Below are 27,895 nucleotides of genomic sequence, written 5' to 3' on the forward strand. Positions count from 1 at the left end.
ATCGAGGCTACAAGAGTTAATGATTGGATGGCAGAAAGCAGGAGGCAGAGTGGGATGGGGATGGAAGGGGGTACAGATGGAGGGAGGGAAAGCATTGACCACACTGCCCCACCACCAGATGAGTAACAGTTAAGAATGGGAAAGGAAAGCACAAGGACCCTGACACAGAGGCATCAGGTATTGCGTACCATGTGCAAAGACGACTGAGACGTTGACCTCGATCTTCTTCCAGAAGCCTGGTTCAGACACAAATGTTCAGCTGTGTTAACCACATGCTGTTGCACAAACAATTTAACAGGCTCACCTTCATAGTCAGTCAGTGCAGTACACACCATGCAGCCCAGGCTGAAATGCCAGCACAAATTTTCAGCATTGTGTTGTCAAATTTTTATTACTGTGATAATAAAAGCTCAGCCTTGCTACAGTTCAAATGAAAGCACTTACTCACTGTGCAGTTTGTTAGAGTCTCATTATAAAACTTGCTAAAGAAAGTGTCAGGGGTGCTCATTGAGCAGGAGCTTACCCTGTGGATTCCATCACATTACTCTGCTCCAGGGAAACCACAAGTCTAAAAGCCTAGCATGGGGGGGGGGGGGGGGGGGGGGGGGGGGGGGGGGGGGGAGCGGGGGGAGGGGGGGGGGAGGGGGGGAGCGGGGGGGGTTGGGGGGCAGGAGGGGGATGGGTGAATGAAGTGGCTTCAGCTGTGATACATTCTGCAGTTGGATTCTGATACTATGTACCAAGGCTCCAACAAAGAATAGCCACTTGGCTCTGGAATTTAATCCAGCAAAGTTAATGCCTCTCAGAGATACAAGGAGCAGACGAAGGAAATGAATCTTCTCCCTCTGGAATTTCAGACAGGGATGAATCACGTGCATCATTAGTGAGTCCAAATGATAGCAGTGATGATCAGGAATCTAGCCAACCACTCGCACTTGTTGGTACAGCCAGCAGTAAACCGATCCCACAACAGGAACCTGCTAGTGGTGGCATGGGGCCAACTGCAGCCTATGATCAAGGATCAGCTCACTCAGCCTTCAGTAAAAAAGCAACAGTTTCAAACAGACTGCAGCAGCTAAAACACAGAATTTGGTGAAGCACAGTTTGGAAAATATATGCAAGAACACTGATTGAGGTCCAGACCTTTGTGTAATGTGTCCTGAACAACCTGATTCAGTTGAGGTCACCTACTCAATGGATCATCCCACTGAGGGGGCAGTGAGGCCAGGACATCAGCTGGAATAGCAATGTGGCCAAGATGGAGTGGTGAAGGAGCACACAACTTGGGGAAGTCAGCCTTGCACAAGGAGCTTGTACCCCTCACAAGCAAACCAGAGATTATCTTTTAACACTTGGGTCACCTCTCAGACTCCAACAACAGGAGGCTGCAGAAGTTGCAATACTGACGTCCACCTGCAGGGGTGGGCTCATTGCAGAGGCAGAGGGTGGGTACAAGAGGCCAACTTCCACAATGCACCGTGGAGAGCAGTCTATCAGCAGGGGTGGAGGGGTGTGTTAAACAGATGAGTGACCACATCTCTCACCTTGCAAGGATTCCAACACTGTGGATGCCTCACCAATACATCAATTTAGTACTGTAAAAGACCTAGTGACTGTCAACTGGCCAATGAGCACCAGAGGACGGTCTATCAAGATAATGACCTGACTGAAAGAATTGGCAAATTGCCCAATACTTTTTAAACCTATAGTTAACTTTAGAGATGAATCCAGCCAGCATTACCATTTTGACCATGTGATCATAGAAATCCTGATGTCCACTTTCCCCAAAGCTGGATCTTTTAGGTGACATCTGATGATTGACGGAATTACATTCTGGAGAGTGTGGGGGACAAGGGGAAAAAACAAATTAGTACATAGCAAAGAAAAATGAGTTTCTCCCCCCCTCAACTTCTTTTTATAAGTTACAATGGAAGTCTACACTGCATGATGGTAGTTGATCATGAGCGTACCAGCTCTTCGCTAAAGCAATCCCAAACTAACACTCTCGCACATTGGCCTGTATCAAGTCCAAAACTAAACCTATTGACTTTCATGTACTGTCAACTCCAACCCAATCCTACTGCTCAGAACCCAATATCAATCCCAAAGAGTAATCCATTGCTTGCTTTCTCTGCTTAGGACTGTAACAACGAATGCCCCACCTAATTAATTAAAAAGTAATGGAGGGAGGGATTACATGGAGTACATCATCAAAAGGTCATTATCACAATGCTGTTGATGGAATCATGCTGTCTGAAAATTAGCTGCTGCAATTCCTACATCATGTTATAAAGACAATTCATTATGTTTTTGTTGATGATTCATGTTAAGGAAATTGTGGACTGTGGATAGCCTTGGAATAGCTGAACCCGATCGTTTTTAAAGGGATCACTAAAAGGACATTTGGGTGGCACGGTGGCACAGTGGTTAGCACTGCTGCCTCACAGCGCCAGAGACCTGGGTTCAATTCCCGCCTCAGGCGACTGACTGTGTGGAGTTTGCACGTTCTCCCCGTGTCTGCGTGGGTTTCCTCCGGGTGCTCCGGTTTCCTCCCACAGTCCAAAAATGTGCAGGTCAGGTGAATTGGCCATGCTAAATTGCCCATAGTGTTAGGTAAGGGGTAGATGTTGGGGTATGGGTGGGTTGCGCTTCGGCGGGGCGGTGTGGACTTGTTGGGCCGAAGGGCCTGTTTCCACACTGTAAATAATCTAATCTAATCTAATCTAATCTAAAGACATTGGGACTTGTTGAAAGCGCTTTTTTGGAATTCACATGGCTTCAGTTAACTGGTTGGACTTGCTCACTGGAAATGGTTTATGGCTGTCAGTAATCAAATTTAGTTTGGATATTACTTGAGCTCAGCTGGGGTAAAGTCCAAGGAGGTACCAAGGTCCTCCTCTGCCTTGCTGAGAAAATCCTTCTGGAGAATTCAGCGTGAGATTTGTATAACTAACACAGCTGATCTCCTGAAAAGCATGTAAATTCTCGACAGTTCCTGAAGGAACAACATCTGCAAACATCCCAATGACAACTGGCTGTGTGCAGTGACACCTCAGTGTGCCAGGATGCTCACTGACAGCCACCTTCAACATTTCACCACCTATCACTTTCCCTTCAAGAAATAACAACATTGTCTTTTTTTTCCAGCATTAATCTCACATGAAAATCTTTTTTTTTAAATTTATTTTTTCACCGGTGCATGCTCATAAGCATTGGGCTATTTAAAAGAGCATATGTTTATACTTTCCAATTTCAAACTATATTAATTAGCTCTGCATCTTTGTTAAGTGTTGTTTTCACATTAAGTCAATAATTTTGTTGCTTATTAAAGAAACTGAATTTTTTTTTTTAAGAACTACAGCACCTAATAAAATGTATAGCTATTCATATTGACAACTGGTTAAAGTATTAAAAGTCATCTTGAGACCAGTGCAGTGATGGGCACAGTGAGACACAAGACATGCTCCAACCTGAACTTGTAACAATCACAAGAGTAGCTATATTTCAAAAAGAACTTGATTGGCTGTGAAGCATTTGGGGATGTCCAGAGATGGCAAAACACGCTAGACAAATGCACTCTCTCTTCCAAAGTAGCACAAATTTGGTGAACTTGTTTAGAGATTCAAGCAGGTGAATAAATTTAAGACATGCATCGGGGTTTCAACCCAGCAATCAACCCCTATCCCACTCACCCCCCCACCCCCCACCTCGTCCTCTCCATGGTTGCCATCCTGCATACAAACCTGTGTTCTCAGGCACCTGTTGCTCCGGCACAGTCTGCAGAATCTCTGAGGGGAGCCCCAGGGGCGATCCAGGTGGGGCTGTAGAAAGGGGGCCTTTAGCTGGCTCACAAGGCTGCTTGAAGGCAGAGTGGGGAGACTGTCCTGGGAAGCCAAGCGAGGCTTGGGTGGGTGAGTACATGGGGATTCCACTGTCCATCATCGGCTGGAGGGGAGGGGCTGCTGTTGGCCTGCCATCCAATACGGCGTGAGGAGGGGCTGTAAGGAAACCAAGCACATGCACAGGAAACAGGAAGGAGCAAAAAGGTACAAGTCATGGACAGTCAGCCCCTTCGCAAACCTGTTGCATAAGAAAAGGGAGGAGGCCATTCAGCCCCCTGGCCTGTTGTCATTCTGTGAAATCACAGCTGATATGAAACCTTAACTCTAGCTTCCCCAAAAAAATCATCAATCTCAAGTTTTGAAATATTTAATTGCTACCCAGTTGTTCAAGCATCCACAGTTTTATTTTGGCAGTACTGAGTGGAGAATTCAGGTCTCCACTCAACTCTGAAATCATCCTCGGTACAACCGGGCCCTAATTTTAAGTTGAGGCCTCATTAACGGAGCAACTTGCAATAAACTCAAGCTACTTAATTGAAATGGCAGCACACTTTACATCCAAATATATCCCTGCACAACTGTAGAGAAACCTCCAGTCTTGTTGCTGAAAGTTCTGAGGAAAGGAATGACAAGGCCAGCATTTATGTCCAGTATGGAGGGGAACATGATGTTGTTTACCTGGTCATGCTGCCCTTGCCCTCTAGGATCAGAGGCTAAGTTTAGGAAAGCCTAAAAATCACATTATCCCTGTGTCTGTGAGGACCATTTTTGCATTGGTTTCCTGTCTCTCTCTCTCTCTCTGTCCTTAAGATTGACTTTTTAAGCTTTTTCAGACAGCAGTAAAGAGTCAGCTGTTGTGGGTCTGAGCCAAACCAAGTAAACAGAAGAGATTTCCTTCCTAAAGTACATTAGTGAAACAGATTGGTGTTTACTACGACAGTTACATTGTCACCATTAGCTTTTAATTCCAGATTTTATGATTTAAATTCCACCAGGTACTTGGGTGAAATTTGAACGTATGCCACAGATGTTAGCCTGAGTCTCTGGATTACCAATCCAGCGATAATACCGATAAACCACCAATCACTCACTCATCTTACATGGGGCTAACAGTTTTCTCAACACGTTCCCATTTCTTTTTGTTTAAAGTTACTTTAATTTTTAATTACTTTACTGACTTTTATTTTAAACTTTCTACTTCACTGCATTTGGTAGTTGTCTCAGAATGCCTCACTTTTAAAATTCACAATTTGTCCTCAACCTCCTTCATCTCTAATCTCCACCAGTCCCACAAGCCTCCAAGGATACTGCGCTCCTTTAATTCTGGCCTCGCATGCAGCCAAACTTTAACTGCTTCACCACCAGCAACCAGGCTTTCTGCTGCCTTGAATAAACTAAAGTTCCCTCCTTAAGATCAGATTGGGAGAAATGAAAGAGGTTGAAGGGATTTGAGACAGGGAGATGAGAACCATGATTGGATTGTGTGGATGGTAAATTCACTGGTTGATCGACTCCCGTGCTGTAACAGCAATATTTTTCAAAGCATAGCCCAGTATCATTTGGCCAGTACCTCAACCCAGAAGCACTGAAGGAGTGCCAAATAATTCACATAGAGCACAAGGCAAGCATAGATCCTGGCACAGAGTCAATGATCCATCACAATTTTGTAATGGAGTCATTCATTTGAGTAGGAAACTCCAGAAAGCATTTTATCATAGAACATAGTACAGGAACAGGCCCTTCAGCCCACAATTTTTGTGCAAACCACAATGCCATTCTAAACTAATCCCATCTGCCAGATGACTACCAGACTACTCCAACCTCTCGGCATCATGGTAGCCCACAAACCTACCAACACACTGAAATAGCTCCTGATGAACCTAAAGGACCTGTATCAACAACCAGAAAAACAAATGTAATTTACAAAATATCCTGCAAGGATTGCAACTAACACTACATCGGAACAGACAGGCAGGAAATTAGCCACCAGGATACGCAAACACCAACTAGCCACCAAAAGACATGACCAGTATTCTTACACACAGATGAAGGAGGACACCACTTTGACTAGGACAACACATCAATCCTAGGACAGCTAAACAGAGATATGCATGGAAATTCCTCGAGGCCTGTCATTCAAACCAGAACTCCATCAATAAACACGTCGATTTGCACCCCATTTACCAACCTCTGAGAAAAACAACTGGAAATGATATCACCCAGCATAACAGGCCAATACACATGAATAGAAGGAGGGACAGAACACCAGCACTTTACCGGAGGCTCACTGATGATGTTACCTCGTATGGTGACGAAACGTCTGAAAGCAAACCTATCAGCTCAGCAAGCAAACTTACAACCCAAGTACAAAACTTCTCAAAAATTGCAATCCCATCTGCCAGTCCATGTGCCTGCCTAAATGCCTGTTAAGTGTTGTTATTTTATTTGCTTACACCACCGCTCCTGGCAGCACGTTCCAGGCACTGACCATCCTTTGCATAAAAACCCCTTTGTTTCACATATCTGCTTTAAATCTTCCCCCTCACTTTAAACTTACACCCCTTAGTATTTGATATTTCCACCCTGTGAAAAAGACTCCCAACTATCCATTACATCCATGCCTCTCAATTTAATACACTTCTATCAGTTTGCCCCTCAGTCTCCAACACTCCAGAGAAACAGTCCACGTTTGTCCAACCTCTCCTTACAGCTAATACACTCCAATCCAGGCAACATTCTGCTAATCCTCTTTTACGTCTTCTCCAAAATCTCCATATTCTTCCTAGTGTATTGACCAGAACTGCACACTACAATAAATGTGGCCTAACTAAAGTTTTATACAGCTACAACATGACTTGTATATTCAATGCCCTGACTGATGAAGGCAACCATGCCATTGCCTTGTGTTGCCACTTTCAGGGAGCAATGGACTTGCACCCCAAGATCCCTCTTGTATCAATGCTCCCACAGGTTCTGACAGATACTGTCCACTTTCCTCTTGCATTTGACTTCCCAAACTGCATTATCTCACACTTGTTTGGCTTAAACACTATCTGCCATTTCTCTGCCCAAGTTTTCAAATGATCTATATTCTGTTGTATCTTTTGACAACCTTTCTCATTATCCATAACTCCACCAATTTTCATGACATCTGCAAACTTAATCAGACCACCTACATTTTCATCCAAATTGTTCATATATAAAGAGTGATCTCAGCACTGAGCCTTGTGGAATGCAACTAGTCACAGACCTCCAGTCAGAAAAAACACCCCTCCATAACTATCCTCCGTCTTTTATGACCAAGCCAATATTGTAACCAACTCACCATGGATCCCACGCGAGTTAATCTTCTGAACCAATCTACCATGAGGGACCTGTCAAATGCTTTAGTAAAATCCGTTTGGATAACATACACTGTCCTGCCCTAATCAATCATCTGTCACTTCCACAAAAAGATGCATTTAAGGGAAAGCTTGTACAGCCCAAAGGAGAGAAGAATCAAAGGATATGTCAATTGGTTTGGTAGTCACTCATGTAGAGTTCGCAAATGCTAGCATCCATCTAATGGGCTGAATGACCTGCTTTCTGCTGTTGTGATTTAATTCTATTTTAAATGCTGGAGGGTAAAGGGTGGGGAAAGCGGGCACAGCCTTGTGCCTTTCAGGTACCTGGTGGCATGAGCTGCACTCCGGCCATTCCTGGCATTCCTGTGTCTGGAGTGAAAGATGTCATCAGTGGATTGTCCATGCCCAAAGCCTCCTCATGAGAGCCTGCGACTTGCCCATCTGACTGGCTGACCTGGTCATACTCTGAACTGGGAGTGCTGGAACAGAAAGGCTGAGGTGTAGTTCTGCCCGACCGACAAACAAGTGCACCGTCCTGGAGGGAGAGAGAGAGAGAAAAGCAAAAGGCAAAAAATAAAAGCATGAGCAGGTACTGCCAGGCAGTGAGGGAGAGAGAGAGAGAGAGGGGAGCCCACCCCCATACAGGGCACATGTGCAGTCTCACCTTCAACTGATTTTCAATTTGTCGGAGGTGTTTAATCCAATCTGGCTCCACATGCCACTCCTGCTCTGACCTCTCCTTCAACTGAGGGTCAAAGAATCGCAACCGGGTGGAAATCTGCTCAGGAGTAGAGAGGAGGGAAGTGAGGAGTGGCAAAAGAAAACATTCAGCAACTGTGGCTCAGGTACCAACCCTGTAATAATCCCCAATGCCCACCTCACGGACAGATTCAAACTCACCCTCCCCATAACCTCATGAGATTAACAGCGTCCAACTCTAAATTCTCAACTCTGTACCTGGCTGAAGGAAGAAAAGCCAAGTTGGTTTCTCTACCAGAGTTCAACTTGAGTTTGTCCCCTCATTCATCATTCACACAAACCAAGATTAATAGACTCCTCACTTGTACATATGATTAAGTGGCCCTTTACCACATTAGAGTGCCTTAGACAAGCTGTTAGATTTACACTGGGTTCACAGCACAGAAACAGACCATTTTGTTGTCCCAGTGTATTTTTTGTTCCACATGAGCCTTTTCCCACCCTGGCAGTATATTCTTCTAGCCCTCCATCTCTCTCACTTTTATCCAGCTTCCCTTTAATATTTCAACACTTTTCACCTCAACCACTCCCTGTGGGAGCAAGGTCCACATTCTTATAATTTCCTGGATAAAGATGCTTCTCCTGAATTCTTGATTGGATTTACAGATGATTCATTTTTAAAAAAATTAAAATTACAACAATACATCCATACTAAGTATCTCCATACCTGAATAAGCTGGCTCAAAAACACTGCTGAGTAATACACTGGATTCTTGAGAACAGTCCTTGCAATGACCTCGCAGTAGTGAAAGGCTTGTGCTGCTAAACCCATCTCAGCCAGTCTGCAGGCGTAAATAAACTTAAATACCTGCAAAGGCAGAAAGGGAAATACATTGTAACCTGTGCTCGGTCAAAACAGTCACAGATCCAGTCACTGGGCAATGGTCAAGGTGTGGGTGCAGAAGCATGTTAAATCTGACATGTACCTGGAAGTTAGGGAGGAAGCAGACTTGGTTGCCAAGCGCCTGTGCGTACTCGTATGCCTCTGTGTGCTGGATGGCCCCATTTGAAGCAAACTTCAGAAAGGACCAGCTGGAAACAGTAAAGAAACATTTCGGAACAACCTTTGTTTAAAAAAATATACACAAGCAAAACTTCTGCCCATTTTTCTCCACCTCGTTTCAATGAGTGAGTGATTCAAGGGAGTTCTGCTACATACAAATAAGCAGAATACCAAATGAAAGATTCTGGCTCAGGAAAGTGCTGCATCCTTCAAATGTTCCAAAATATCAGCCTGTAATACAGAGAAACCTCGACTATCCGGCTTTCAATTATCCGAATGTCAAATTATCTGGCAAGATCCTGAAGCTTGTCTAAACTATGTTATCCGACATTCGATTATCCAGAATTTGATTAACCAAACGAAATACTAACCACCCATGTCCTTTGGATAATCAAGGTTCCTTTGCATTCCTTAAAGTCCCAGAACAGAGGTTTTGGGGAGATTGCTTTCAGCTGAGCCAAACAGGCAGCAACAAAACAATCATGCAATAGAATGGAAGAGCCCAGGTTAATGAATAGTTTTGCTGGAGCTAAATGGATATGCATTATAGAGTACAGATTCCTGCACATGATTAAAGAGATCCCAGGTGACATAAATAAAGTCCTCAATACAATCCTCAAAGCTCCACAGAGAGAAGTGATGAGGATTTCTGTCCACCCACGCTAGGACCTATCAATGTTCTCCAAAGATTTCAATACAAAATCCAGGAAGGTACCCCCAGTGCAGTTGAGAAGCTGCTCTGTTGGAGGTATCATCTTTCAGTTAGGACTTGTAAGCAAAGGCCCCTTAGCAGATATAAAAGATCCCATGGCATTACTTTGAAGAGCTGAAGATGCTCCACTGTGCCCTAGTCATTATTTATCCAAGAACTAACATCTGGTCATTGACAGCCTCTGCTTTGCACAAAATGGTTGCTGCATTTCCAACAGGGCCTTCATTTCAAAACGTATTCAAATTGGTCATCAGGTTCTTTTGGAGACTTCAGTTGGCAAGAGGTACTACATAAATGCAAGATTTAAGGAGGAAATCTTGTCCCAGAATTTTCCCTCACTCGTGATTAATACCTGCTCTGCTCCCACATTTTTGTGTTAACTCAGGGTTGACATGCTGAGCTTCACCAAGCCTCATAGACAGTGAAAATGTGGGAGAAGCCCAAAGCAGCTCATATCCCGACAGAAAATACCAAACTCTTTTGTTCAAGGCTGGGGTTGGAAAAGAAACAGCCAATCAGCCAGAAGCCAGTTTATTCATTAATTTAGATGCTAGCTGCACTGCAACTCTATTCACCCACCCTTACTCTGTGTCCCTCAATACTTGTATCCAATAAAAATCTCTCAATCCCATACCCATGTTTGACCAGTTTCTCAACCACTCCCTGAGTGTGTGGGTGCCATACTCTTACTACACTCTGGGTAAAGACATCTCCCCCGAATCTTCGACTGGTTTATTAAAGACTGCCTTATATTGGAGGTCATTACTTCTGGGCTGCCTTTTTTGAATTCCAGCTAAGCAACATTCAGCTATGATCCTAGGAACCAAATTAAACAACAAATCTGAGCCCAATCCCCAAGAAATGAGTGGGTAACCAGCCTGCAGTTCACAAAACCCTCTTTATCAACAGTCTAGTTTCATTCCGAGATGGCTCAGGTACAAAATTCAGGGGAGAGGTGAATGGTAATGTTTAAATTTCACACAAGGCAAGCAGCCAACAGCCAAACAAAGGCTCAGCAAGCACACCCAAGGACAGAGAATGATTGGGCAAGAGAGCATCAGACTCAGGGATTTAGGTCTCCTGAGTATTTTTAACTGTTCAACAGAGGAGGCTGTTCTCTACAATACATATCCAACAGACTTAGCTCTGACAAAAAAATATTCATTAATTTGGGGCTGTGCATTTATTTGGCATGGACTGTTGTTTCTCTGTCAGAGCCAAACCAGCAATCTCACCAAAGCCCCTCTTCAAGACTTCAGGGATTTTAAGAAATATTACAGGCTGACATTCTGGAACAGTTGAGGGGTTGCAGCACTTTCTAGGGCAAGATCTTTCGTTCAGTTGAAAATAAATCCTATATCCACTATTTGAATAGGAGCAGGAAATCTCGCTTCTGGTCAATGTTTATCTTTTAAACATTGCTAAAATGAAACACGATTAGCTGGTCTTGGCCTCACAGGAACTTGCTGTGTGCAAATTGGCATGTCTTTTCTCCAGCAGTAACTGCACCTCAAACATACTTCACTGGCTGAGAACAGCAGTGGGATTACTCAGGGATGTAAGATGTGCTACACCAATGATATTTCTTTGTCAAGCACAAGGACCCATGAGAACTCACCTGTGGTTTGAGCCAATCAGAACTAGTTTGGTGGTCTTTCTGGTGTACACTCCAAATCCAACTTGTGCCATTAGATAGCAGAAATGAGAGGCATCCAACAGCCCCTTGGTAGCTGCAAGAGAAGGAATCCCTATTGTCAGCACCTTTACAGTGACATGGAAACAAGAGGCAGCTTTCAGCCCTTGTAACCTGTTCACCCATTCAATCAGAATGTGGCTGATCTCTACCAGACTGCCCCTTGCTCAGCAAAAATCTATCACTTTGTTTACAAGTTTCCAGTTAATACCCAGCTGCAATACCCTCTTCAGGGACAGAGGTCCATATCTTGATTCTGTTTGGCACGACCAAGTGTTTCCTGGGTTTAGCACCCGAAAGAATCATGCTAGAATTAGGAGTAGGCAATTTAGCTCCTCAAACCTGCTTTACTATTTGATACCATTATGGCTGATCTCACAACTTAGGCTTTAAAATTAAAGCAGAACATGGGGCAGAGTTGAAGGAGGAAGGTTTTGAAAATCTAAAGAGAAACATCAGGCAATATAACTGTGGATATTTAGGTGAAGGCATGCAGAATGCAACAAGAGACAGAGTTTAATGGAAGCAAAAAGAAAAACACTATTTGGACGCACAACCCACTCTAAAGCTATAGACAAGTTCATATTACAAATAGCAATAACAGCTTTGATTACTCACTTTTGCAGAGACAAGCTCTCAATGAACAGTACAGCAGATTTGGGGGAGGGGGGGGGCTGAATGGCCTACACTTGTTCAATGTAACCAAAGTTAGTAAATAAACAGTCCGAGGTTCAAACTTCAAAAAGACAAGGAGATCGGAAAAAAAGGGAGCTAGGATTCCTAGCTTCTGATCTGCTCTTGCACTCATAGTAATTATACAATTGAACCAGTTCAGTTTCTATTTGATACTAACAACAAGGAAGCATGGAGGATTCAGCAGCGGCAATTTATTAAACATTTGCTAATGGAATTGGGCAACAGCAGAAAGGCTGGCATTTATTGTTCATCCCTAATTGCCCAAAGGGCAGTTAAGACTCAATCCCATTGCTGTGGGCTTGGAGTCACACATAGACCAGATCATCTAAGAACGGCAGATTTCAATTTCTAAAGGCCATCAGTGAATTAAATAGGTTTTACACCAATGATTGCATGGCCACCATTTGGCTAGATTTTTATTCTAATTTTGTTTTAAAACTGAATTTGAATTTCACCATCTGCCACAGCGAAAGTCGACCCTCTGTCTCCAAAACATCAGCCTGGGGTTTTAGATTACTAGCCCAATGACATTACCATTATACAACACCTCCACCTTCAATGTCATGGGGTGATAATTAGGTTCTCTCCTGGTGATGGTCATTGCCTGACACTCATTTGGCAGGTAAGTTACTTGCCACTCATCAGCCCGAACCTGAAACCTATCCAGGTCTTACTGCATTCAGACACTGATGGCTTCAATACCCAAAGTGGTGAATGGTGCTGAACACTGCACAAATATCAGTAACCATCCTCACTTCTGACATTATTGAGAAGGATTGTTGACGAAGCAACGGAAGATATCCCAAGGCTGGCCTGTAACAACCATAACCATCTTTCTTTGCGTCAAACAGGAATTCAGCCATCAGGGAGCTTGCCCTGCTTCTCACGAACTTCAATTAATACTTTGGACATCTGCCCTCAAAGGGCAGTCAACTCCCCTCTTCCACACATCTGCTAAATGAAAATCCCTTTAGGCAGAAAATATTAGTGAGAACGATGAAGTGGCAGAAACTGAAACCTGAGGCAGCACGGATATATAATTCATTGCCGCAGAGTGCAGTGCTAAATGTCTTCAAGGCAGAGATTGATAGATTCTTGCTGTCTCGGGGAATTAAGGGCTATGGGGAGAATGCGGGTAAGTGGAGTTGAAGTGCCCAGCAGCCATGATTGAATGGCGGAGTGGACTCAATGGGCCGAATGGCCTTACTTCCACTCCTATGTCTTATGGTGACTGAGTGATTAACACTGCTGCCTCAATGTCAGGGACCCAGGTTTGAGTCCAACCTTGGACGACTGTCTATGTGGCGTTTGCATGTTCTCTCCATATCTGCTCTGGCTTCCACCCACAGTCCAAAGATATGGTTAGGTGAATTAGCTATGCTAAATTGCCCCAGTGTCCAGGGATTTGCAGGCTAGATGGACTAGCCATTAAAAATGCAGGGTTACAGGGATACGGTGGAGGATGGGTCTGGGTCGATACAAACTTGATGGGCCAAGTGGCCTCTATCTGCACTTTAGGGATTGTATGGAGACTGTAACCCAATTTGCAGCACAGCCAGAAGGGAGAAAAGTTGGGGAAAATGCACAAATATATAAACCTGCAGTGAGGGTCACAGTGGGCGGCACGGTGGTTAGCAATGATGCCTCACAGCGCCAGAGACCCTGGTTCAATTCCCACCTCAGGCGACTCTCTGTGTGGAGTTTGCACAGTGTCTGCGTGGGTTTCCTCCCACACTCCAAAAATATGCAGGTCAGGCGAATTGGCCATGCTAAATTGCCCGTAGTGTTAGGTGAAGGGGTAAATGTAGGGGAATGGGTCTGGGTGGGTTGTGCTTCGGCGGGTCGGTGTGGACATGTTGGGCTGAAGGGCCTGTTTCCACACTAAGTAATCTAATCTAATCTGAAAAAGGTACTGGCTCAGCATGATTGATCATAAGATGCTAATATTGCCAAACTTGGTTGGAGGATGGCAATGGCACAAAGTCCTCTCGCTCTCAGAGTTGTGAATGGGACGTGAGGACAGAAATGGGCAGTGGGGTTCAAAGTAGATTGTGAGCTTCATGAAGAAAATAAAAGGCAAGGTCCCAAAGGTCAGGCCATGGCAGAGCTGTGACCTACCGAGTGTGTCGCCCATAGTCGTGATGGTTTTCCTGTCCAGGTCTGGCCCATTGGAAAGGTTGGACAGCACCATGGCTAGGTGAGGTCGCCAATCCCCCCACCTCTCATCGCCACAACACTGCAATATAACAAACACAACAGACTTACAGATTGGCAGCCTCCTATTCCAGAGATTCCTGGATTTATACAATGTCCCTTATCAAACAGTCTATAGGACAGTGCATCAGTAACTAAAACAAGCTGGAGAGCGCAGGCAACTCTCAAAACACTTTCTTTGAAGCCAGTTCATAGCCCAGTCCTTCATTATCCTGATGGTTTTACTTGGTGGTTTTTCAGTAGTCTCTGGTATTGAACTGCACTGACAAGGTTTTCAACACAGGAAGCAGCACCACCAAAGCCAACAGTGCCCTGCTACTCATTACCCAACCTGCCAATATTTGCTTGTACACTTTTCAGAAGAAGGCACTTTATACAGAAATGGTCGTGCAGCAATGAGGTTAGTGGACTAAATTCAAGGAGCAAATCCAGCTGTAGACAAATAGTCTGAGAATTTGAATTTAACTCTTTTAAAAAAGTCCAAGAATAAAAAGTTAGAGTCAGTAAAACAACCATGAACCTTGTAGGCTATCTTTAAAAGAAAACCGCCTCTGTAATGCCCTTTGTGAAAGGAAATCCTTTTTTCAAACCATGTTCATGAAATGGGAAGCACTAGCCAGGCCAGCATTTACTTTCCATCCCTAATTGCCCAGAGAGCAGTCAAGAGTCAATTATATTGCCGTAGAAATAAGTTCACAAGCCGGCCATAGAAATGGAACATTTCCTTTCCTAAATGGCATTAGTGAACCTCACTATTTGTATTGACAGGGGCATTCACTAGGAGACTTTATTTTGATTCCAGATTTTTTTTTACTCAATTCAAATTTCACCAGCTGCTATGGTGGGATGTGAACCATATGCCCAAAACATTAAACTGGGGGTTTGGATTACTAGCTTAGTAACATTACCATTTCACCACGACCTCCCCACTTTACCAGGCCTGCTCTATATGTGACTCCAGTTCTGCACCAACATGGGTGATATTGAACAGCCCTCAAACAGGTAGTCAGCAGTATCAAGTCCACCATCAATAATTCAATACAGAAGCTCACCTCCACCTTCTCAGGTCTACTATGGATGGGCAATAAATGCTGACTATACCAGCAATGTCCAGCCTCCAAGAATGAATTTTACAAATACAAACCAAAGGGTGAAAACTCAGTGGAATTTTCCTGGAGCTAACCTGTCCTCAGAGTTTGTTAGGGACAGTGTAAGGGAATCCTTACTCTGTATCTAACCCTGTGCTGTGCTTGCCCAGGAAATGTTTGATGTGGATAACGTAGAATGCGCTTTACTCTGTATCGAACCCCGCCCTGTCCCTGTCCTGGGAGTGTTTGATAGGGGACAGTGGAGAGGGAAGTTTAATCATGAGGTTCAGTATAAGTAACATGAGCAGAACTAACCGTGGCTGCAGCCGGCATGCGCCCAGACATCAGCTGGTATACTGTCTGTAGAGGGTCATTGATGGGCAGACTGTTGGCAAACCTGAGTGGAGAGAGAAGTGTTAACTATTTGTCTGTAAACATCACTGTGCAGACTTCAGGACTATAACACACGCTGGGTGTCCTGACTTCAGAAAAGGTGCTGTATAGATGCGAATCCTTTCTATGGCACCCTGTGTCATTTATTTCCAGTTCCCTCTTCACCCCACCTGACACTTGGTCCAGTACATGGAACTATAAGGACCCTCACTCCTTTCCCACCACTGCCCACATTCCAGCACAAATTCCAAACCAGCAGAAAGCAGGGATATAACGTTGTGGGAGCAGAAGCTTCACTTTTCTTCCCAATCCTGAGGCAGGCAACACCCTTCTCAAGAGAACAGAATTGAAGGCTCAATGAATGCAGACAGGGCAGTGGTCCACTATTCAACCAAGTGGGTCATCACTGAGAGCTAACACAGGAATATCAAACCTAACAATATAGAAACCCAGCAATTCAACCCAACATGTTCATGCCATCGTTTCTGTTCTGTCTATCCTCTCCATTGTCTGTACTTTAAGAACGTAAAAACCCCTGTAAAAATATTTCATTGGCTATTAAACAATGAGACATCTGGTGGTCATCACATTAAGGAAGTCTTTGAAAACATCTCTATCTCTACCTTATCTAACTGCTTCATCCATTTTAAGATCTCAATCTGGTTAACCCTTAGACTTGTCTTTTCTAGCTTTAGTTCCAATCGGTTTAATCTTTCCTGATATAGAATCTCTTAATTCTGGCATCATCCTTGTACTTCTTTGGTGCACTTTCTCCAGTGCCTCGATACCTTTTTGCTAATTTGAGACGAGACTGCATCAGTGCTTCTTGTGTAGTCTAACCAAGGGCCTGTACAAATCTGACATAACCTCTCTGCTTTACAGTTCTACCAAGCTGACAAACACAAAGGGTAGGGCTGCAGAATGCTGTAAATCTGACCTACCTGGTCATAACCTTTGCATGGGTCCGACTGTCCATTTTGCTGGCCAGTAACAAAGCATGACCCCACAGGCCATGCTTCATGGCCGACTCCAAGGCATCCTGTAGATACAGAGACAACACCAGTCAAAAGGGGATGCTGTAGACTCCACATAAATAAAAGCAAAATACTGCAGATGCTGGAAGTCAAATAAAAGCAGAAAGCCCTGGAGAAACTCAACAGACCTGACAGCATCTGTGGAGAGAGGAAAACACAGTTAATGCTTCAAATCCAATACCATTCTTCAGAACTCAGTCAGAAATCAAATGCTAGTAACTTTTCTCTCTCCACTAGTGCTGCATGACCCAAGATTCTCAAGCAATTTGTTTTTATTGCAGTAAAGACTATGCTTTTTAAAATATTACTTGAAGGATTGTGGACCAGAATGGGGAAAAAGAATCTAGGAGGAGCTGTTGTATTTTAAAAATAACCAAGTCACTGGAACTTATTGTGAGTTGTGTTGACACTCTTGCTTTTGTTCAAGCAATGGGGGAAGAGATCCAAGACATGACAGCATAGTGGAGACTGTGTTCAGAGAGAGATTCAGCAGTGACAGAAACTGATTGGTTTGTGCGATCAGAACTAGCTGCAGATGCCAGACGTCATCAGCACAAAGCCAGTTCTGATCCACTCCTGGGCAGGCGAACAGCTTGGGTGTGAACAATCCAGAGGCAGAAGTATACAGACTGCAGGAGAAAGTGGTGTCCTCTGTAATGAAGTAACCAAAGCCTGGAAGAAAGTCAGATATTCTTCTTGTAAGCTGTCGCCTCTAACCAGTGACTGAAAGAATTGAGAGCATTTGGAAACACGGAGATCAGAGAGCAGGTGGTCAGGGAAAGCAAATGATAGGCTTGTCAGATGGGTTGATAACGGCAAATTGCATTCAGTCCGGATGAGTGAAAGATGATGCACTTGGGCACGGCAAACAAGCAAGGGAATACAGGATGAATGGTAGGACCTTGGGAAGCACCAAGGATCATGGGGGCCTTGGTGTGCATGTCCACCAGTCCCATAAAGTAACGAGATAGGTGGATACAGTGGTTAAGGCAGCATATGGGATAGTTGCCATTACTGGTCAACACACATAGTTTAAAAGTAGGGAGGGTATGCTGGAACTGTACAAAACGTTGGTTAGGCCACAGCGATAGCGTTGCGTGTAGTTCTGGAGTGCATGTTCCAGGACAGATGTGATTGCACTGGAGAGGGTGCAGAGATTTAACAGAATGCTGCCTGAGCTCAAGAGTTTTAGTTAAGAAAGACTGGACAGACTTTCTTGGAGTCATTTTTCTTGGAGTGGAAGAGATTGAAATGGTACATGATTGAGGTGCATAGAATTCTAAGGAGCACAGAAAGGGTATACAGGAAGAAACTTTTCCCCTTGATAGGTGGATCAATGACCAGAAGGATCATGTCGCATTACTAGACAGTATCAGTCTCTTTATTAAAGGAATATTGTGAATGCAGTGGAAGCAGTGCCGGGAAGATTTACTAAACTAATATCTGCAATGAGTGGGTTGCCTTATGAGGGAAAGTTAAACTGGCTAGGCTTGTACCCTCTGTAGCTTAGGAGGCTTGACTCAAACATTAAGATCCTTTATGATCTTGACACTGTGAAGGTGGAAGGGATGTTTCCTCGTGTGGTAGAATCTAAAACTAGGGGTCACTGTTGAAAGGTCACCCATATAAGACAGAGGAGCATTTTCTCTAAGGGTTGCATGTCTTTGGAATTCTACTTCCATCAGCTTTTCAGGAAGAGAGACTTTGAATTTATTTTTTTTACGGCAGATGTAAACAAATTCTTGAAAAACAAGGGGATGAAACGTAATTGGACACAGGAATGAATATGGAATATGGAATCATCAGATTGTCATGATTATATTGAAAGTAGCAGATGAGGGGCTGAGTGGTCTATGTCTGCTCTGAAATTGTGTATTCGCCAGCACAGATGTTGAGGGTCCAACTCGGACTTTCACCTTCTTGCGGCCGAAGAGCAGCAGTTCGCGGAAGCGCTCGGTGTCCTTGGCAGGGTTTTCTGTGGTGTTACCATCGAGGAAACTGTCTGTGAAGAGGCAAGACTCATCCTCCGCACGTGGAACCAAGTCATTGTTGAAGTCAATAAGGTTTGCTTCATTGGGCGATTTGCCAGGAAGCCAAACCGACCGATGTTCCCGCAGTAGGAGCTCAGCAATATCCGTACCAATCACTGTCTGCAAGATACATAAATGTCATTTAAGCTTGTGTTTAAATTTAAGGTGTTCAGCACACACTAAGTTATCTTCACCCACTGGCCAGATTTTGTACCCAATAGCAGCAAAATTGCATAATGCCAAGTAAACTAGATGCACAGGAATTAAAGAAAGAATTCCAATTTTTACGATCTCAGGAAATGCAAAAACATTTCAGCACTTTGAAATACAGTCAAATTTAAAATATGAAATGCAGCTGCCAACTTGTGAACATTTTCCTGCATACAGCAATTCCAGCTAATGGATTCTGTAATGAGGATGGTTGAAGGAAATGTATTGGCTTAACACATGGTAAAATTCTTCATAACAGTGCCATGGGATATTTAGCATCCACAGAAACAGGGACTCAAATGAACACTTATTCATAAGATGGCATCTCCTCAGCACTACACCTGGAGTGACCCAGGCTTGCACTTAGGCCTGGTATAGGAATTGAATCTAAACCTCCCGAGGGGTCAACTCATTGAGCTTTTGGTGCTTACAGCACTGAATATGCAGCTAATTCACACACTACTCAGCTCAGCCGACCAAGGATGAAGTGAATCAGGGGACTGGTCTCCAATAAGTTCTCCCAGTCACTCCAAGGAGCCAATAGCTTCCTGTTCTCATTCGTCACCTTTCCAAGACAAAAGGTGAAGAGAGAGTAAATAGATTAACATTCCTCTTAATAAACAGTTTGAAAGCTGTTGAATTAACGCCAATGTTGTAGTTATCAGCTCCTGCACGTGCACAGGTAAAGGGCACACTTCCCTTATCATGTGATACATTTGAACAAATTCTTTACCAAACATTGCAAATCAGCCATTAGCGCTGGAGAACTTTTGACCCTGGAAGGCGCAAGTGCAGGAACTCACCCCATTCTGCCTGCACAGCAGCACAATCAGTTCCCACAACAGGCTGGCAGACTCTTTATCCAGAAGTTCGTCATTCCTCAGGCATTCCGTGGCTTTGTTTTGAGCAAAATTGATAACGTCAACTTTATGAGTCTCTTCCCTAAAGAAAATTAATCAGAAAGGAACCTTGAACCCTTCAAGTTCAATAATTAGTAAACATGCACAAGACTGTTTAAGCAGCAACTGGGTATGCTGGCCATGCGTGAAATTGCAGGCAACCTGGTGATTAGATTAGATTCCCTTAAGTGTGGAAACAGGCCCTTCGGCCCAACAAGTCCACACCGACCCTCCGAAGGGTAACCCACCCATTTCCCTCTGACACTACGGGCAATTTAGCATGGCCAATCCACCTGACCTGCACATCTTTGGACTGTGGGAGGAAACCCATGCAGACCAGGGGAGAATGTGCAAACTCCACACAGACAGTCGCCCGAGGCGGGAACCAAACCTGAGTGCTTGATGCTGTATGGCTACAGTGCTAACCACTGAGCCACCGTGCTGCCCTGGTGATACGGACCAGTAATTTCTGGGAAGTTGCAGATACAGTGTATGGATCTAAAGGGAAGACACTTGTTAACAGGATGTAATCAGTAATGTTCTCTTGGGATCTACATTGGGACTTCAGGTACAGTGCAAATCAAATCCTTAGCATGCCTCATTGCAGTAAACAAGCACTTAATTCAGGAATTGTGGTCATTATGCAAATACTTCATTTTTACACTGAACCAAACCGACCAGACAATTCTGTCTAAAGACAGCGTCTTGCTGACCTATTTCACAAGGAATAGTAAACTACACTGATGTCCAGACCAAAGTAAAGACAGCAGCTTTCCTTCCCTCAAGGACAGCTTTGAGATCACTTACTAACACCTGCTTTTTATTTTCAGGCCACGTAAGCCAAATCAAATTCTGGGATTTGCTCAAGAGCAGGCTCGGTGAGATGTGGGATGAAGAGACTTACTTCACCAGTGGCCCTGGGAACTTCTTCAGATCCTCTTGTTCAGGCATGTGCTGCAGTATCATCTAAGGAATAAAACAGTCCATGTCAGCCAAAACCATAGACAGCTCACCCAACTATTGCTTAAAAACCAACCAAAGTTTTGACTTAATAAAGTGCATCAATCCACTGGACTCCTTCCCTCACAAGTCTCCAGAATCAGGAGGGGACAGAATCCTCTAACAGAAGAGGCTACATTCACGCACAGATCAAATTCCAGCTTGAGCCCCTAGTCAAGGCTGATGACCAGGAAAGGTTGGAAATATCTCAGGCAGCACCTGAGAGAATCAAGTCTTGTTGGATGTCACCCATCAGAGGTGAAAGATTATAGCCCGTCAGTATAGAACTGAAAGATCAACTCAGGGAAAGTAAAAGTTTAGGACCCACGCCCACTCACTGGGACGTTCACTGCTCTGCGACCCAGAATTCTGATCTACAGTCTGCGATGGCAGAAATTCAACCATGGAAGCCAGAGTGTCTCTAGTCTGAACTTCTACATGTGACTGGAAAAAGGTGGCTCTATTAATATATATGCCAGAAACCTGGCAGGGTCTGAGTAAGGGATTCAGGCAGTAGTGAACACAAAGTAACGCACAGCAATAACCACAGAATGAGCATCAGAACACGAAATTCATGCCTCTCTAACTTACTGTGTGACACTGCAGATAAGATCCCCACCCTCCCCTATTCCCAAAGGTACCTCCAGACTGTGCAGCTCCACCAAAGCAGGTTGTCCTTCTGAAGGGAGGTTGGGCAACACTTTCAGCAACTGTCCACCGGGACTGAACCGGACACAAAGATGAGGAACTGTGAACTTCTCAGGGGTCACTGGTCTTGGTGGAGCTCCAGCTAAAGCAAAAAGAACAAACGGTTTAAAAAAAAACACAAAACAGGCAAAACAAAACTCTGTTGGATCCCTGTTATATGCACCAATTATTCAATATATAAATCTCCTCAAACCCCTCGATTAGATTCCAGCCTGAAACACATTTGTGTATCCATGAGTAGAGAGAATTCACCTTTAAAGTGACATTGTGCTGACATAACAGGCCAGGCACAATGGCTAAACACTGATGTGTAGTAGTGTACATTAGAGGAACAAACCTTTCTCCAATGGTTGCCAATCTGTTTCTGTTGGATATCTGTACTGATAATCCGAGTAGCCTGGATGTACTGTGCTTTGAGAATACTGTCCATAAGTGTAATCTGTGCTGGTTGCATGAGCTGGTGCTTCAACAGTCAAGTCCTGCTGACTCCTGTAAATCTGACTCTGCAAGGAAGAGGAGAGAAATCAGAACGTGCTGATAATTGGAGAAGAGGACGAAAGGATAAACCTCTTCCTATTTTAAATATCAGAGTGTGCCCTTATTTTTATACATTCCCTTTATAAATTCCTATCTGCAGATTTTAATGGAATCTACACATGTAAACACATCATACTGCATGTTCCTAGCAGAAGAATGCTCCCTAGCTCTTGGTCTGAAAGTGTAATTACAGTATGACATGCTTACATATGTATATGTACACAGATTCTATTAATCGACAGGAATGCAAGAATTTCTTATACAATAATTAACAGGACGTGTGCGCAGACACAAGCTTTGGAAAATGCTTAGGCCATTCTTGACTCCCAGTATTTCACCCACTGAATGACAAGATCCCCCAGAGGTCAGCAGTAAGAAAACAACTATTTGTTCATAGTAAGACAGAGCCTGACTTATTAAGCAAACAATAAGGTTGCTGCAAATTTGGAGTGAACAAGCTCTAATGGCACGTTATTAACATGAAAACTAACTCAGTTCCTCTCTCCACTTGACCTGTCAATTGTTTCCAACATTTTCTGTTTTTATTACTGAATGACCATTATAGGGTTTGCCTGGGATTTATGCAGGATATATGCCACAGTTATAGGTAGTTTGGCCCAACCAGTCTATGCTGGCATTTATGCTCCATTCAAGCATCCTCCCATTTATCTTCATCTAAATCTACTACTCTAATCTTTTATTCCAGTCTCCCTCATACGCTCACCTAGCTTTCCCTGAAATCCAGTTGTCTCTTATTCTTCCAAACTCAAGCGAGTACAAGCCCAGCCTATCCATTTATTTCTCATTGGAGACCCCACCTATTCCAGGTACTAGTCTGGTAAACCTTCTCTGAATTGCTTCCAAGACATTTAGCCAGATCCCTCTGTATCACAGAGCTCTGCGATCTCTCACCATTTTAAAAATTGGCTGCTTTTTTTCACTATCAGCCAAAATGGACAATTTCACATTTCCCACTTTATACTCTAGTTGAAAGGACAATCACCACTTATAACCTATTTATATCCTTTTATAACAGTTTTATATCCTCTTCATAACTCACTTTCACAGCATTATTTTTTGTTGCACCAATGTTATGCTGACTGATCCACAGGCTGTATTCTGTCCCCTGAAATACAGAAATTAGGAGTAGCTATCCACTAATATTCTGATTCTACACCTTTTTCTAACAAATTATTAAATTTGTAGAGTACTACCTCACTATCTCTTCCCTAGATGGTTTTAAAAACCAGATGAAACCCACCATCCTGAGTTTGATTTTTCTTCCCCCTCTGGGAAAAACATCCCCTTTGATTTTAGAATCATTCATCTCACTACCCTAATCATTCAATGCCATCCAGAAGTTACTTCTTACTCAGTCATTAGTGAAACAAATTAATAATATAATATTTCTGCCATTACTTGACCATACTTGCAGTGTTATCTTGTGACCATTTCAATGACTTCACTCCCATTCCAATCGTTAATTGATGTGCTTCTGAAAATATTTCACAATTTTGTTTATGTTCCTTAACAATTTAACTTCATGCTTCTCTTTGTCTCCCTAATTTTTGACATTTTTCCTAACTTTGTTGTATTTTCTCTAATGCACTTGCCTGCTGTCTCCGTATTTCTTCCAACCCCTCAATTTTTCCACGTTATTTGTCATCCAAGGAGTTTCACTCGGGTTTAGTTTACTCATTTTTTATAGCAGTATATATTTTCCTTGTATTGGTCTCCAACAGTTAATAAACAATGTTTTGGTAAATCAAAAAAGAATGTCATTTTATCTGAAAACCCCAAAGTTAAAAGATCAGCAGAGCCCACAGTAATTTCTCATTCTCTTTAATTATATCAACAGACCCAGTCTCCCCTTGCCTGCCATGAGTGGCAGACCCAGTCTCTCCTCAATGTTACTTCGATCCATGCCCGGTGAGACAGAAACAAGATATCAATCTCTGAATTATCTCTGCCACCTCCAGCAGGCTGCTGTCAAACATCATTCCCTTCCCCTCCCTTGTCAGAATTCTAAACAGACAGTTCCTTCTATGACTCCCTGGTCCACTTTCTGCTAGCTTTCTCACTCCACAGAGCATCTTCTCATACAATTACAGGTTACCTCCTCACTGTCCAAGGCCCAGACACATCTCCCAAGTGAAACAGAGGTTTACTTGTAATTCTTACAATCTGCATCTGCATTCACTGCTTGAGACTAAATGCAGTCTGGGTCACTGCTTTGCAGAACACCTCCATCCTGTAAGTAAGACCAGCCCTGATCTTCCAGTTACTTGGCATTTCAATACACCATCTTGCTCTTGTGCTGATTTTTCCATACTAGTCCTGCTGCAGTGCTACAGTGAAGCCTGAACAAAGCTGGTGGAGCACCTCATATTCTGCTTGGGAAGCACAAAAGTTGAATGAACTTCTTGTATTGGACCTGAAACCTGAAGTCTTTTTCTCTCTCCACAGATGCCATCAGGCCTGAATTTCTCTAGCATATTCTGTTTTTATTTCGGAACCAAGACACCTTTTTTTTTTAAAATGGACAGAGTTTATTGATTGACACTCAATGAGTGGCAGGACAGAAGGAAGCTCAGAAGGATTTTGGGTGTTTGTCCACAGATTCCTGAAGGTGGCGGTACAGGTAAAAAGGGGACTCAAGAATGCACAAATTTGACTTTATCGCTTGTGGCATAGATAATAAAAGCAGGGAGGCTATATTAGAGCTGTACAGGACTTCAGTTAGGCCCCCGTTGGAGCAATGTGCGCAGTTCGGGTTACGATTGCACTGGAGGGGTTGCAGAGGAGATTCAGCAGAATGTTGCCTGGAATGAAGCAGCTTAGCTCTGGAGAGAGGCTGGATAAGCTCAGGTGGGTTTCTTTTGAGCAGAAAAAGGTTAAGGGAGGGACCTGATAGAGGAGTATAAAATTGAGGGGCATGGACAGGGGGGGAATAGAAAACAGCTGTCTCCCTCAGAGGGGTCAATAACAAAGTGATATAATTTTAAGGTGAACAGCAAGAGATTAAGAGGGGATTTAAAGAAAAATATGTTCTCTCAGAGGGTTTTCTGGGTCTGGAATGCACTGCCTGGGATGGTAGTTGATGTGGGAACCCTCACAACCATTAAAAGCAATTGGATGAGCACTTGAAATGTTAAAACATTTAAGGCTAGAAGGCTTAGTGTAGGAAAGTGGGACTCGTATAGATAGTGAAGTTTTGACAGAACAGACTCAATGTGTCAACAGGCCTCTTCCGTACTGTTCGACTCTATGATTACTCCGTCTTACTGTTCCTTCCACCCATCAGTCCCACCACTCTCCCATTATGTTTCCCCAGTAACGTAATCCATTAACCCCGATCAACTGCTTAACTACTCACTACATTAATACATCTGCTGAGATTACCAGTGTTCCTCACCTGCTGAGAGCGGGAGCCAAAGCTACTCCGTCTGCTCCTTACGCTGTGCGAGCTCAGTGCGCTGTGAACAGACTGTTCACTGTGTGTGCTGTGCCCATCAAATTCATCAGGGTACAGGTCCTGCCGACTACCTTCATCGAAGCTCACATCATAGCGAGGGTCGTAGTGCCAGAGGTTCTCAAATCCATTCCTCCTTTTAAACAAAACCCAATTTATTGAAATAAATGAAACCTTGAATGAAAATTCTTCACCCACCCACCCAAATCCTCTCTGATCAGTCTCTGTTGAGTGTAGCTTGGAGCTGGAGTGGTTCATAGCTGGGTATGGAAATTACTTTGTATAAAAGACAAGTTGCTTTACAGTTAACACTTTACATTAACCATTTGTACACTGGCTTCAATCACTGAAAGGAAATAGACTGATTTTACAGGTAATACAGGAAGTTGGGGAAGACAGGGAACTGCTACCAGCTCCTGCAGAGGACCAGAGGGGAACATGGAAAAAAAAACACTAGCTGCAATGTTGTCAGCTAAAAGCCCCTCTCCAAACCCCGATGTCTCAATATCCATACCCAGCACCACATCCTCATTCTCAAATGAAAACCTGCTCTCAGTCGTCCAGCCAAAGACACTCAAATCCAAGCAGCCAAATGTTACAACCATCCTCCACACTCCAGACTACATGAGAAAACAGTCACTGTCTCTCCATCCTTGGAAAGTCTCTTGGAAGTCCATTTAGCAATTCTGAATAATATTGTTGAGAACCAGAAGGAGTCCTGCACACTGATCTATGTTTGAATATTGTTTACATAAAAAAAAAAAGAGTGCAAGAAGAAAAACTCTGACAACTTATCAGGCCAATAGGCAAGAAGGGCTCATGCCCGTAACATCGATTCTCCTGCTCCTTGGATGCTGCCTGACCTGCTGCACTTTTCCAGCAACACATTTTTAAGCTCTGATCTCCGGCATCTGCAGTCCTCACTTTCTCCCAATAGGCAAGAATACCAATGCAAAAATAAAACATTAATGCAGTGTAAGTGTGCAGATTGGTTGGCAAGTGGACTCTTATTGGTATAAGTGTGATGGCAAAACCCAGCCTCTTGAACATGTACACCATGCAAACATGACAGGTTGGCATCAGCTACACAACCGGGCTCTTAATCCTCACCACACTAAATCCAGCAAAAATCTGCCTGTCTCAGTTTTGACATTTTCAGCACTCTCCTCTCTGTTTGCTTCTCCTCGCCTCACCAGGTCAACACTTGGTAGAAAAACAATTCCAGATTTTGACTCCCCTATATGAGAACACCCCTGTATAGCCTGGTTCAAATTTTAATCTTTTGTTCAGAACTCTCTACACTAGAAGACAGTCTGATTCATCCAAACAACTCTTCAAATTTAGTTTATGAAGTTTTGCTTCGACCAGCCCTTCGACTATTAAAATCAATGTAACAGAAGACTGACCCATGCATTCTCTCCACAGGTTACCCTTATGAACCTTTTTTTTAGATTACTTACAGTGTGGAAACAGGCCCTTCGGCCCAACAAGTCCACACCGACCCGCTGAAGCGCAACCCACCCATTCCCCTACATTTACCCTTTTACCTAACACTACGGGCAATTTAGCATGGCCAATTCACCTGACCTGCACATCTTTGGACTGTGGGAGGAAACCGGAGCACCCAGAGGAAACCCACGCAGACACTGGGAGAATGTGCAAACTCCACACAGTCAGTCGCCCGAGTTGGGAATTGAACCAGGGTCTTTGGCGCTGTGAGGCAACAGTGCTAACCACTGTGCCACCTTGATATCATTCTCAAATACCCAGGATGAACTCTGTTCAATGCCCACTCAAGTATGTGTTGAAGCTGATCAATTCTCTCTCTCCACTTGCCCAATACAGTATTGCCTACCCTACCCAATCTTCAGTATAAGGCATCTTAAAAGAAATGCACAGGCTCTGCTCCACAATGAGATGGAGAACTGTGGCAAAGAAGTCACAGGGCAAAGCACTCTATTCTCAAGTGGCCTGTTACTCACCTATCGGTGTAGAGCTCCCGGTAAGGTCCATAGTACCAGTATGGCATTTCATATTCCCTGTAGTCTCTGTATCGAGGATCATAGGCAGCTGGGTCATATCTATCCCAATGAGCTGAGTCTAATAAAATATAATGTAGTAAACTTTGAGAATCACTGCAGGTTGTATTAAAGAGGGAAAGGAAAGGGAAAAATATTTAATGATTCCTTAACAACGCAACCTCAAGACATCACAAAATTCTAAAGAGCCAATTAACTACCCATTGAGGTTTTGCCACTTATT

The 27,895-nt window shown here is 43.6% G+C and overlaps 1 protein-coding gene across 1 annotated transcript in view; it reads right to left on the reverse strand.

Moving 5' to 3' along the window:
• Window positions 1–27,895, reverse strand: part of sec16a (SEC16 homolog A, endoplasmic reticulum export factor) — a 73,195-nt gene that overhangs the window by 19,367 nt on the left and 25,933 nt on the right. The window contains exons 5-22 of the mRNA XM_072566040.1: window positions 27,616–27,733; window positions 25,577–25,769; window positions 21,962–22,127; window positions 21,558–21,706; window positions 20,822–20,883; window positions 19,822–19,960; window positions 18,695–18,928; window positions 16,686–16,783; window positions 15,667–15,748; window positions 14,168–14,285; window positions 11,279–11,390; window positions 8,872–8,977; window positions 8,613–8,753; window positions 7,851–7,964; window positions 7,511–7,721; window positions 3,744–3,998; window positions 1,742–1,833; window positions 189–236 (exon numbers count right to left, since the gene is read on the reverse strand). Coding sequence (XP_072422141.1) covers window positions 189–236; window positions 1,742–1,833; window positions 3,744–3,998; window positions 7,511–7,721; window positions 7,851–7,964; window positions 8,613–8,753; window positions 8,872–8,977; window positions 11,279–11,390; window positions 14,168–14,285; window positions 15,667–15,748; window positions 16,686–16,783; window positions 18,695–18,928; window positions 19,822–19,960; window positions 20,822–20,883; window positions 21,558–21,706; window positions 21,962–22,127; window positions 25,577–25,769; window positions 27,616–27,733 — 2,438 coding nt within the window. The remainder of the gene's footprint in view (window positions 1–188; window positions 237–1,741; window positions 1,834–3,743; window positions 3,999–7,510; window positions 7,722–7,850; window positions 7,965–8,612; window positions 8,754–8,871; window positions 8,978–11,278; window positions 11,391–14,167; window positions 14,286–15,666; window positions 15,749–16,685; window positions 16,784–18,694; window positions 18,929–19,821; window positions 19,961–20,821; window positions 20,884–21,557; window positions 21,707–21,961; window positions 22,128–25,576; window positions 25,770–27,615; window positions 27,734–27,895) is intronic.

Source organism: Chiloscyllium punctatum, chromosome 49 (assembly GCF_047496795.1).
Source record: "Chiloscyllium punctatum isolate Juve2018m chromosome 49, sChiPun1.3, whole genome shotgun sequence".
Lineage (NCBI taxonomy): Eukaryota > Metazoa > Chordata > Chondrichthyes > Orectolobiformes > Hemiscylliidae > Chiloscyllium > Chiloscyllium punctatum.